The sequence below is a fragment of the Ranitomeya variabilis genome, chromosome 3 (genome assembly GCF_051348905.1).
Source record: "Ranitomeya variabilis isolate aRanVar5 chromosome 3, aRanVar5.hap1, whole genome shotgun sequence".
Lineage (NCBI taxonomy): Eukaryota > Metazoa > Chordata > Amphibia > Anura > Dendrobatidae > Ranitomeya > Ranitomeya variabilis.
The window spans coordinates 97,778,847-97,791,543 of record NC_135234.1 but is presented as its reverse complement, the minus strand read 5'-3'; the positions used below and the strand labels follow the sequence as shown (position 1 = coordinate 97,791,543).

At 48.0% G+C, this 12,697-nt stretch overlaps 1 protein-coding gene across 3 annotated transcripts in view; it reads right to left on the bottom strand.

Moving 5' to 3' along the window:
* Nucleotides 1-11,938, bottom strand: part of CLUH (CLUH binding protein of NUMT mRNA) — a 54,848-nt gene extending 42,910 nt beyond the window's left edge. The window contains exon 1 of one of the 3 annotated variants that reach the window (XM_077294405.1): nucleotides 11,696-11,938. In XM_077294405.1, the coding sequence (XP_077150520.1) occupies nucleotides 11,696-11,774 (79 nt within the window). In that variant the 5' untranslated portion in view covers nucleotides 11,775-11,938. Of the gene's footprint in view, nucleotides 1-1,995; nucleotides 2,110-3,620; nucleotides 4,195-11,695 lie in introns of those variants that run through there. The other 2 variants (XM_077294407.1, XM_077294406.1) reach the window with 2 other exon arrangements.
* Between the last annotated feature and the right edge of the window lie 759 nt (nucleotides 11,939-12,697).

Here is a 12,697-nt window from a genome sequence, read left to right as displayed (position 1 = left end):
TTGGTACGGGGCCGTCGCAATGCGTCGGCCCGACGTACGTTGTGAAAATTGTGCACAACGTGGGCAGTGGATGCAGTTTTTCAACGCATCCGCTGCCCAGTCTATGTCCCGAGGAGGAGGGGGCGGAGTTCCGGGCGCGCATGTGCGGTCAGAAATGGCGGACGCACAAAAAAAGTTACATTGAACTTTTTTTGTGACGACGGTCCGTCAAGACACAACGGATCCAGTGCACGAGGACGCGACGTGTGGCCATCCATCGCGATCCGTCGCTAATACAAGTCTATGGGCAAAAAACGCATCCTGCGAGCACATTTGAAGGATCCGTTTTGTCCAAAACGACGGATTGCGATGGATTGCCACACGACGCAAGTGTGAAAGTAGCCTAATGGCCGTGTCTGACTGTGCAGGAACATGATCTGATCTCACTACAGCTCCTGGGCAGGGGAAGGAAGGAAAATTTTATATAGAGAGGGCAGCACAGGATCACAGCTGACTGAATCTTTGAAGTAAAACTGCTTAAGGGTATGTGCACACGTTGCGGATTCTCTGCGGATCCGCAGCATTTTTTACGGTGCAGAAACGCTGCAGATCAGCAAGTGATTTACAGTACAATGTAAATCAATGAAAAAAAAAATTGCTGTGCTAATGGTGCGGAAAATTCTGCACGGAAAAGCTGCGGATTAAAAGAAGGAGCATGTCACTTCTTTTGTGCGGATCTGCAGCGTTTTTGTACCCATTCCATTATAGAAATCCGCAGGGGTAAAAAACGCAGTAAATACGCACAAAATCTGCAGCAAATCCGCACCAAAAAACGCATCAAATCCGCACCTGCGTTTTCTGCCGAGAGAAGCAGAATCCACACAAACAAATTCCAGAGGCAAATCCGCAACGTGTGCACATAGCCTAAAAGCAGGCAGGGAAATGTTTTACCTCACAAGAAGAACCAGCTGTGATCACCTGCTGCCCTGTCTGCGTACTCTTTTCCTTCCTCCCCTGCCCAGGAGCTGTGGTATGATCAGACCATGTTCCTGTACGGTCAGACACGGCCATTACACAGTACACAGCAGGGGCTCATTTATAAGATCTCAGCACAGGAACATTTTCATTTTATCACATCCAATTGTGAAACGTTTTAATTTTTCAAGATCTATTACCGTAATTAAAATGCACTTTGTTCATTGGAAATCCCCTTAAAAAAGGGTAGGTTTACAGTAATTGTAATTTAACAGATTCTTCAGGCCTGAAAAAAAAAAAAAAGATTTTTTTGGGCACAGTCTTATATTTTCCTGCGTATGGGGCATCTTCTGCATCTAACCACTTCATATTCAAATTGGTTTTGTTCCTTCTTCAAGCAGATCCACATTAAAGTGTCCTACAGGTGTTTAACCACTGAAATCAAGAGGAATCTTAGTCAAGAGAGTAGCGGTATTGGACGCAGCGTATTGTGGATTTTGCAGCAGAATCCATTCCAAACCCCGTGTCAAGCACCTCTGTGTGAGCCTACCCAAGGTACGTCCACAGGAGACCTATGCAGGGGATTTTCCACTAGTGATTTGTGTGCAGAAAATCCACTGCGGATTACAGTAAATGTGGATGAGATCTCATGGCTGTGGAAGTTGACCTGCAGTGCGGATGTAAAATCTGGAACATTTCCATGTATGCTGCACATAATCGCCCTGTACTTCAGCCTCTGCATAGTGCAAAATCTGCACCAAATTTGCATGTCTGCAATAAAATCTGCTGCATTTTTTGTGAAAAAATCTCCTTAAAGCACCGATATGGAACACTTCACATACTAAAAATTAGATAACACCGCTGCCTCAGTCCCCGAGCAACAAAGTAGACAATCAAGATATATTGTAGGTGACCGACATTGTACCTTGTATATCACCTTGGCAATCCTCATGATCACAGGGACACAAACATACGAAATGCAGGGCTCAGGAAAGCAAACAGACGAGCATCATGTGGAGACACAAAAACCACTGAGGTTACCTGCGGCGAGCCTGAGGTCCATGAGGAGCGGCTTATCATGGTGCTGCTCTACAGGAGGCCATCAGAGATTAAGAGTAATAACTATACGAGGGGAGCAGATTATCTCCAATTCTGGCACAAAAGTTCAAAAAATGCTCTGGGTGTGTCCGCAACCCGAGGCAGAGGGAGAACAGGCTCGGTGGGTTTGCCGCGTCTCCCTCTTGGTTATGGAACCAGCTTAGTGTCGGAGCTTCTGGCTGAGAACGTTTCATGCTCCAACTCGGGAACGTCATATGATCCAGACAAGGGATGTTCTGTGGAAGCGGAGCCACGCACAATTACACCACACACTTCTCACGGTCCTCTCGGCTTCACTTCTTATACAAGATTCTCACAACAGAACATTTCCACTATACACATCAGAAATCTTGGTGCACAGGAATTACAACCTATTATTTTTTTTTTAAAGTTGTTTTAAGTGGCAAGAAAACGATTAGATTCCTGGTATACTTGCCCAGCTTGTATATGATTATGCCCTGGTGACCAGTAAACTGCCTGTGGAGTTTAATGGTGTTGTCTCAACTTGATAAATAGGGAAAAACCGTAAAGTGCTTGAAAAAATGAACAACTTTGCAATTCACCTCTTACTTAAATTCCTCTCCGATCTCAAGAACGGAAGATATTTTTTTAATTCTATAGTCTCCAGCTTATTGCCGGAGGCCACCTCTGCGGTCTATCAGCTGGCTGTTTTCCTAGGCTAGGAGTGCGCGCTTACAAGCTCTTTGCTATACAGATTACAAGAGCTACTCTTAAGGTGCCTAGATCCAGCCAGCCCTAATACCCACGCATTTCTCCAATGTCACAAATCTGCTTGTAAGAGTGCACAGTTCAGAACAGCAGCGGAGACATCCGGAAATGGCCAAGCGCACTGCTCAGTTTTCTCCGGCAGTCCCATAGACGATGAATAGAGAGGATGTTGAGGAAGCGCACATCCACTCTATTCAAGACAGTTCTGTGGCTGACGGGTTCCAGACTTTCATTCTTGGGATCGCTGGGGATTCCAGCACTCAGGAAATTGCACCCCATCCTATGGAATGAGGCTACTATACTAAAGTGGGGGGGGGAAACTTTAAAAGGGTTATTCTTTGCTTGTATCTTCAGAAGCACCCCTTTACCCAGGCCAGACTCTGCACAGATCATTTCCCCGAGCCATGTTCTTACAGACAACCAAGGGGCCCAGGAGGCAAGACACCCCACGATCAGCAAGTTCTCCTACTCTTTCGATAGGGAATAACTTAGTGCATTGCAAATAATCTTTTAATGGCTGCACTAAAGCATCACCATTTTGTATGTGGCTTAAAAATCTGCTTGGTACAGTTATAGTTAGCATTAGATCATTGTAAAAGTAGAATAATATCTTGGTTATTTCCTTAAGTACAGTGCCACTCTTGCCCAATGACAGAGTCTAATACTGTACCTCAGCCCAATTCACTATCCTGCGGCTGCCATTTAATATACACAGCATAGAAGAGGCAAAAAACAAACCACAGGGGTCTATTTAGTTTTGGGAAACAATCCCCACAAGCACCGGTATCCAGTTCTCCCCTGATCTAGCTCCACAATGAACTGGGAATGGCAGCTTTTACCACAATCAGAAGTGTAGGAATCCGCAGCACTTGCCCGCCCTTCACTCTGCAGCGTTCCTTTATTTGCCTGTGCTACATCCAAGGTGGGGTCAGCTGTTCCTCCCGGACCCTCCGGCTGCTGAGTAACAAAGTTCAAATCTGGAGCAGCAGAGGCCAGGCGGGAGGGATGGAGGCCTGGCGCAGCCGTCGTGCCAGCTGGAAGGTCACGGTGAAAGGCATTGTAAGTGTGAGAGGACTCTGAAAAACGTCCAGAGTGATTGGAAGGGGGCCGAACGTGTTCACAACCACAGATCCCCTCGTCTTCTTCAGAATCATGACCGGCGCAGTCCTCGGAAGGCTCCTCAGAAGCATCTTGGTAGAAGGACAAGGCCGGAGTCTGAAGCTCGTCAACCAACGTCCCGTAAGGACAACGGTCATAATCACTGCCGGCTAAGTCCTGCATAGGAGCCTTGGTCCTTTCAGAGTCCCGTAAAAGTGAGACGGCTTCATCATCCGGCTGAGTGCCCAGCTTCGGAAAAACAACTTGTCGGCAGCAATGACAACAAATGCTGTTCCCCATTATCCTTGAGGAGGCCTCTGTATAGGACACGTACCGCTCACCCGCATGATTCCCAACTTGCCACTTGTGCAGGGACGTTACTATTAATAAAAAGGCACCCTGGCTGGCCAGCCTGCAGATCCTGGATGTAATCCTGAAGGGTGGTGCATGGGCTACAAGTGTCATTGGCCCAAGGCCAGTACTGGGCCCCTAGCAATGCCTAGAAGCTCAGAGACAGTGAATTTCATGGCCTTCTACATAGGAATAGTAAAAGAGGCCTAAACCAGGAGAGAACGCCCTCCATTACTGCAAATCAAGGTTAACTCTTCAGTAACCTCTACAAAATGCGGCAACAATGACGCACGTTTTTCAAACTCAGGAGAAGTGGAACATTTCTGCACATATTGCTCAACACTATTTAATTAGAAAAAAAAAAAAAAACATTTTTAGAGGTTTTCCCAAAATCACAAGATCTATCCACAGGACAGCGAATAACTTGCGGATCACTGGGGTCTGAACGCTGGAACCCCCCACTGATCTTGAGAGCAGGGATCCACATCCTGAATGGTGAGGAGGTGCACATGCTCGGCCTCAGCTCCATTCATTGTCTATGGGCCTGTCGGAAATGGCAGAGGCCGGTTCTGGGAACATGGTTATATTCTGTTATGGACAAGGCCTTGTACCGTAAGGCAGTATGATGGCCATAATACAGCCAACATTCAGTGCATGGGATGCGGATATGCATTTTGGGTAAAGTGTCATCTTCATACAGACCACTCCAAATAACCCCAACTACCCAGTGTACGGAGCTGAATTACCCCTGCCCCTCTGACAGACGAGGAGCTCCAGCAGGGGAGTAACAAAAGCTGATTAAAATCAGTGTGTCTGATTATAGGGACACACAGATCTATCAAGAAATGGAATACACAATTATGTTTTATTATTATGATTAGCAAAGATGCTTAAAGGGATTTTTCTATTTCAATATTTTTTAATTATTCCATATGCTTGTTCTGAAGGAAATATAACCAAATCAGTCTTTAACCACCCTGCTGTTCCAGCACTGCCTCCGGTCATTGACATAGCTACAACATGTGACCGCTGCAGCCAATCACTAAGCTCCGTAGTGAGGGTGAGGCAGGTGGTACAAGACCACAGATTAGCTGCAGCGGTCATGCACTGTAGTTGTGATGCCCTCACTGCAGCCATGTCATTCACCAGTGGAGATGAAGTGCTGAAACAGACATACAAGATTGATTAAAAGTTTCACAAACAGCAATCCTATGGGGAAAAACATCCAACTGGAAACTCCTACGAGATTTTTTTTTTTTCTACAGAAATAATTATCTACACTATAGGTGATAAATGTCTGATCGATGGGACCCCCATGATTACTAGGATGAGGGTCCCCAAGTACCAATCAATATGTATCAGGCTGGAGGAAGAAGCTGAGCGCTGCACCTGGCCGTCACCCTAACAGATCCTGATTCACACCTGTCCTCACTGAGGTTGTGCAGTCAGGTCATACATGCGGTTCTGGACCCTGTACTAGTAATTACGAGGAAATCGCACGGATCAAATATCAAGTCACTTATCAACAGGATAAATATCTACTGTGAACGTCATTTTATTTAGATGCATCAGAATAAGCCGACAAGTCATTGACAAGGTCCCGATGGAGGCGGCGAGAACACAAGGCTTGGTGCATAAATGCCATTACAATGGAAGCCACAAGGCTGGACACAACAGATGCCAGCGGCGCCCTAGGACCCTAATCCTTTCATTTTGCACGCTACGCTATTTTTTCTGCCAAAAACTAAAGGACCCCGACACGTAACACACCTTTTTAGAATCCAGAGCAAACGAAAATTGGATTTGAGAAAACGATCGGCTACTGTTATCGTCAACCCTTCAACTAAAATAGTGCACACTACTGTTTGTTATAACCCTGACTAATCATTAATCAGAATCAGGACAGAGTCTCATTATCAAAGTGCAGGTCCTGAATATCTGTGCGAGTCGCATCTGGCCGGCAGGAACCAGGACGTTACCTTGAAAGGTTTCCTCACACTACAGACTCTTCTAGGGCACGTGGACAACAGACCGTGGTCCCTTATGTGCTATAGTGGACCCACATACAGCGCTCTGGAGTTCTCGTCTACTCCTGCAATGTGTGGCGCCCTTTACCCGGGTGACTCATTTTTAATAAATCCTCTGTATATATGTGTGTCAATATTGATGAGGCCTCAATTCAGCAAACCCGGGCTTGCTCACACTGGTCTTGATGAGGCGGCGTATTTGGAGTCAGCTGCTCCTGAGTCACTAAGAGGCACACACCTTTAGATAAAGAGCACGGCACCTCTGAGAAGCGATGGACGCCTCCGTGTGCCTCCTCACAAATCTTACCCTAGTTAAAGACTGGAGTAAGGTACACCACATCTAGTCATGAATTCGACAATGCGCTTCTCCTGCCCCAGCTTTGCCCATTTTGACAGAGCTGGGCTAAACGGACATCAAAAACGCCTGTTTCTATGCAGCCTTAAAAAAGGTTTTCCCACAAAGTTAATTTTAATGAACATTTTAATCAATAGATCTTGGAATAATAATAAGTTCCACAATGGGATGTGTTTAAATAAAATGCCCAGGAGCTGTGGTGAGATCAGACCATGTTCCTGTACGGTCACACAACCATTACACAGCAGGGGCACATTTATAAGATTATCTCAGCACAGGGACATTTTATTTTTTGAACGCATCCAATTATTATTCCAAGATCTATTGATTTAAATGCACTTTATTGATGGAAAAACCCCTTTAAGTTGTGCAAAAACGTAGTGTTTTCTAACAGATTTCTGGCGAAAATGCTGATAAATCAGACCATAGACTTTCATTTTTGGTGGTCTCCTCATTTTTGTGGGATTTACATCATTTACAGGATTGAATCACTCACTGGTATATTTTTATTTCTGTCTTGAAGACTGTCAGCACAGAATGACTGATCAAACCAAGTCCGGCCGCTCGATGCTCTAATGCGGAGTCAATCATTTTCCTGCACCTTCCCACCTCCCCTTTATTTGATGGAGAGCTTTGGTTTCATAGAGAAGGGTGGAGATACATGAAGGGAAGATGTATGTAAATGATTGGCCGCCATGAAGCCCCGGGCGCCTGTGCTTGGTCTGAACAGTCATCCTGTGCTGACAGTCCCTTTAAATTACATGGTTTTGTGGCGTTAAACGCCTGATCAGTAGTTACAGTTGTCGTTTGATATTTACACCGGCAGACGGCGCTTCAGATGCGCACTGATCACTAATAAACGGCTTTATCCGCGTCGGCTGCCATTGTTCTCAGCACTTTGTACAGTCTGATGAGCTGCCAAGAACGATAATGTTTGTGAAGCACACGGGATCATTTCATCAGATGTTTTGCTTGTTCGTCACATTACCAACAGCATGACTGCTGCAAGGTTATCATGAAGCCAGTGTTCCGAGGGTTAAAGGTTACTTGTGTTTGCGATTCCTTTTAGTATGTGATCTTTTAAATAAAGCTGCTTTGTTGTTGATACTTCCCGTTACTTCGCTTTGGTAAAACTTTATTGATAATGTCATGAGGGGATTACAGGCGCTTCTGCTGCCTTTATCTGTGGCTTTTCCTTATCTCATTCAAGTCTACAGAGAAAATAAAACGATTTTATGCACAAAGGTTTATTTAACGCAAGAGAAACGGACATGCTGCAGATTTCAGAACCGCACCGCAGGTCAGTTTCCGCTGCACCGAGGGTGGGAGATTCCGACAGATCCCATCCACTTTGCTGGATCTAGAGAAAATCATCTTTTCTGCGACTAGAAATCTCACCATTGCTGCTATAGTGAGGACGTGCGCTGCTGAGAACAATGGAGCCAGCTAGTCAGTACACATCGCTCTCCGCAGTCTGCCTGTGTGAACAGGGCAATAGCCGACAGCCCCCCAAACACAGTAACGTCAGATGAACCCCCCATACCTACAGATTGGGCCAACCAGCTCATGTGGACGGGGGAGTCGGCTCACTGACGGTCAGGAAAGATGTCAGTTACGTTTGACTGAATTTTGCTGCAGATAAGCGAAGAAAAATCCGCAACAAATGTGAACTTGCCCAACTATCACATTGCTGGTGGTGCCATAGAAGAGTAGGCGTTTCTTTACCTCCCCCTCACAGCACTGACGAATGTTTGCCAGCTCTGATAATGTGGCTCATCAGCAGCTGCAGGGGCTGCACCAACTCCTCACTGCGGCACACAACCAGTTAATCTATCCGTGTCCGCTCAGTAACCTAGCGCTCACTTCCTGTTTTTACTGCCAACCACAACATGGCGCACAGCAACTTCCGGGTTTAGGGGGCGCAACCAAGTATGTGAGACTACGCGGGGGGGTGTTCACATGTACACAACTCTGAAGGAGGCATCCGTGCGGCGCTCTAGGACAGAAGAATGTTACGTATAACGAGAAACACGGCATTAAATATGGGCAATGGCTGCCGGCGCCTGCGCTTAGTACCGCTATTTACACTGCACCCCTAAAAGTGCGGGACAATGGTTTGGTCGGATGAAGGTGACCTTGATTAAAGCTCTGGAAGTAGATGTCAGACAGTGCGGACTGCGTGTTGCCACACTGCGCTCCTGTCAGCTCCACACACGGGGCTATGGCCGCCTGCAGGACAGAGGGCGCCGGCATTGCTGCTGCCTGCTCTGGTTATTGCAAAACTTCTCCGCAGTCGTGATAACATTCCTCAGGCCACGGTCACACGTTCAGTATTTGGTCATTGTTTTACCTATATCTGTAAGGCAAAACCAGGAGTGGGTCAATCAGAGGAAAAGTATAATAGAAACATGTGCACCCCTTCTGTATTTATCACCCACTCCTGGTTTTGGGTTACAAATACTGAGGTAAAATACTGACCGAATACTGCTAGTGTGAACGTGGCCTGCTACACAGCATTATAAGACCACGGTGCAGGCAGACATGGTGACTCCACGTGTGAAGCCTTCTGGGGACAGTGATGGAGCGATCATCCACTGTTGCTCCATGTCTCAGCTTTCCGTCAGTGCTGTGCAGTGCTTTATTCTCATATGAAAAATATATAATTTTTATTAAAGCGCCCATCCATTAAAGAGTAAAGCAAATGTTCCGCATCGCACACCATCCTTGCGCTCACAGGTGTTTCCACAGGCCCATTGACTTGCATCAGTCTCATCTGGAGTCTCAGCCGGACAGGCCTCAGTTTCCTTCCTGCAGAATATTGGTGCAGATATAAACAACCTGTGACCGTGCCCAGATACTACGAGGGGTAAAGCTCTGATGGATCAGGAGAAAAGGACGTTACCCCGAGGCCTAAATCACCGTCTACGGCTTCTCTGTAGGTGGAAGGTTCCAGTTCTATAAACTAGACATGTAATGTTATTGCCTGAAAATCTGAGCCCAGGAGAGCAGGTTCAGGCTTGTTACAGGGGCTCACTGCCCACCCTGCAGCACAGACCCGCGGCCTGAGTGGTGACATTACGGGTCCAGGGCAGTGTATGTTGGGATCCAGTCTGAGGGTTTTCTGCCAGATACAGCCTCTGACATCACATTATAATCGGATACATGTAGATATTTATTGGAGGCCGTCACAATCGTCCGGGTTCCTGACAGTCAGTGATTTCTAGCAAACAGGAAAGTCTGACTAAAGCGCAGCAAATACATGATACAAAAGGTTTACAGGCCATCACATTAAGCCCATGCACAACGCGGCCTACACAGAAATGCAGGAACGAGCCCTGTGGCTATATATTATTATTATTTATATAGCACCATTGATTCCATAGTGCTGTACATGAGAATATGCAGTGAGGGCCACGAGCCAACAATGCACAGATCTGTGTCCTGCCACCAAGAGGAAGGCGACGCGGAATCATGGCTGTAATCACACATCCTATTCCTCCCACAGTCCCTGTGCAATGATCCGGAGTGGACACCAGTCCAAACTGCAGCTCCGGAGGATCACGTGATGTCCCACACCGGCCTCCTTCATGTGTATGAGGCCGCAGGAGCTGTCAGGACATTAGGGACTTCAATAGTCCCACACCTATCAACAATCCACAGCCCTTGTCCAGAAAAGCCGTCACACACCACACAAGTGTAACGTGCCAGGAGAGGATTTACAGATCAAGGGCGAGCGGCTGTGTACTACAGGACTGGAGGCCATCGGGGCAGGGGAAGTAGTCCACGGCCAGGAACACCGATCCCAAGGGCATCACATCAACATGGTCCATACAGTATGCACGCGCATGCCCGTGTTATGTGCAGGGCCCAGATCAGTTTATAAGATACCGCACCTGAGACCTAGACCGGATTCTAATCAAACTCAAAAAATACTAGTGCACCTCTAAGCCCGATATAGGTACTAGTGATGAGCGAATATTCTCGTTACTCGAGATTTCTCGAGCACGCTCGGGGGTCCTCCGAGATTTAGTTTTTATTGTCATAGCTGAATGATTTACATCTGTTAGCCAGCATAAGTACATGTGGGGATTCCCTAGCAACCAGGCAACCCCCACATGTACTTATGCTGGCTAACAGATGTAAATCATTCAGCTGAGGTGAGGAAAACTAAATCTCCGAGCACTAAAAAATACTCAGAGGACACCCGAGCGTGCTCGAGAAATCTCGAGTAACGAGTATATTCGCACTAATCTCCAATCTGTGCCCATGTGCCAGGCCGATATTACATCTCTCCGCTCACAACTGCACAGTCAGCGGCTGGTGTGGCACTGGGCACCCCCAAAGGCCGGCACTGCCAGCAGCAGCACAGCAGGGGCACCCCCCAAAGGCCGGCACTGCCAGCAGCAGCACAGCGGGGGCACCCCCCAAAGGACAGCACTGCCAGCAGCAGCACAGCGGGGGCACCCCCAAAGGACAGCACTGCCAGCAGCAGCACAGCGGGGGCACCCCCAAAGGACAGCACTGCCAGCAGCAGCACAGCGGGGGCACCCCCAAAGGACAGCACTGCCAGCAGAAGCACAGCGGGGGCACCGCCAAAGGACAGCACTGCCAGCAGAAGCACAGCGGGGGCACCGCCAAAGGACAGCACTGCCAGCAGCAGCACAGCGGGGGCACCGCCAAAGGACAGCACTGCCAGCAGCAGCACAGCGGGGGCACCGCCAAAGGACAGCACTGCCAGCAGCAGCACAGCGGGGGCACCCCCAAAGGACAGCACTGCCAGCAGCAGCACAGCGGGGGCACCCCCAAAGGACAGCACTGCCAGCAGCAGCACAGCGGGGGCACCCCCAAAGGACAGCACTGCCAGCAGCAGCACAGCGGGGGCACCCCCAAAGGACAGCACTGCCAGCAGCAGCACAGCGGGGGCACCCCCAAAGGACAGCACTGCCAGCAGCAGCACAGCGGGGGCACCGCCAAAGGACAGCACTGCCAGCAGCAGCACAGCGGGGGCACCGCCGATCTGCATGCAATAACCCGGGGCCGGACTGTCAGCCGCCGCTCACACTACAGCAGGACGCTCCCTTACCGCAGCAGGGCCTCTTGTCCGGGCAGTGTGCGGGGGCCGCGGGGCTCTGCACGCCGGGCTCCTCCGTCTTGCTCACCATGTCCTCTGTGCTGGGGCTGGAGGTGGACCGCGCTGCTGGAGGGACAGAGCCGGCGCTGAGCACACACACACGTGGTGCAGCTGTAACCTCTGCCACCCGACCTCCAAATCACTCCTGGACGGCAGCTGCTGAGGGACAAACTCTAGCTGTCTGCTGACTCACTGAACGCCTTAAAGGGACAAGGATGTATATAATTTTTATCCAGCATAGCTACAGAACTGTTAGTTACTGCAGATGACTGTTGCGTTATTTAATGTAACCAGCCAGTGTGCTGTATACAAAGAAAAAACAGTAATAATAATAATTTTTATTTATATAGCACCAACATATTCCGCAGCGCTTTACAAATTATAGAGGGGACTTGTACAGACAATAGACATTACAGCATAACAGAACTCACAGTTCAAATTAGATACCAGGAGGAATGAGGGCCCTGCTCCAAGCTTACAAACTATGAGGAAAAGGGGAGACACCAGAGGTGGAACAGTAAGACTCCAATGAGCTTTTGGTGAGTTTTTGATGGAAATTCTACATTTATTACTTAAATTAGGTTACTTGTGTATTTTTCATTGTGTTTTTGATGTGCCTTTTTGGTCTCTTTTTGTCATTTAACAAATAAAGCTGCCTTGTTTTTGATACTTCCTGATTTTTTGTGTTGACAAAACTTTATTAATATACTTAGGTGCGGAGTACATGCGTTCTCACTGATGCACTAAAAATGCATGTGCTTTTTTTGTTGTTGTGGATTTACCACATCTAATGTAAGTCTATGGGAAAAAATTCACACAGAAAACCCCTGCATACCAGTAGCGTAGCTCCCGAGGGGGCAGAGGGGGCGATCACCCAGGGCCCCACGCTCTGATGGGGCCCACCCGGAGCTACGCTACTGTAACTGTATTGGCGCGCACAGAGCACCGATACAG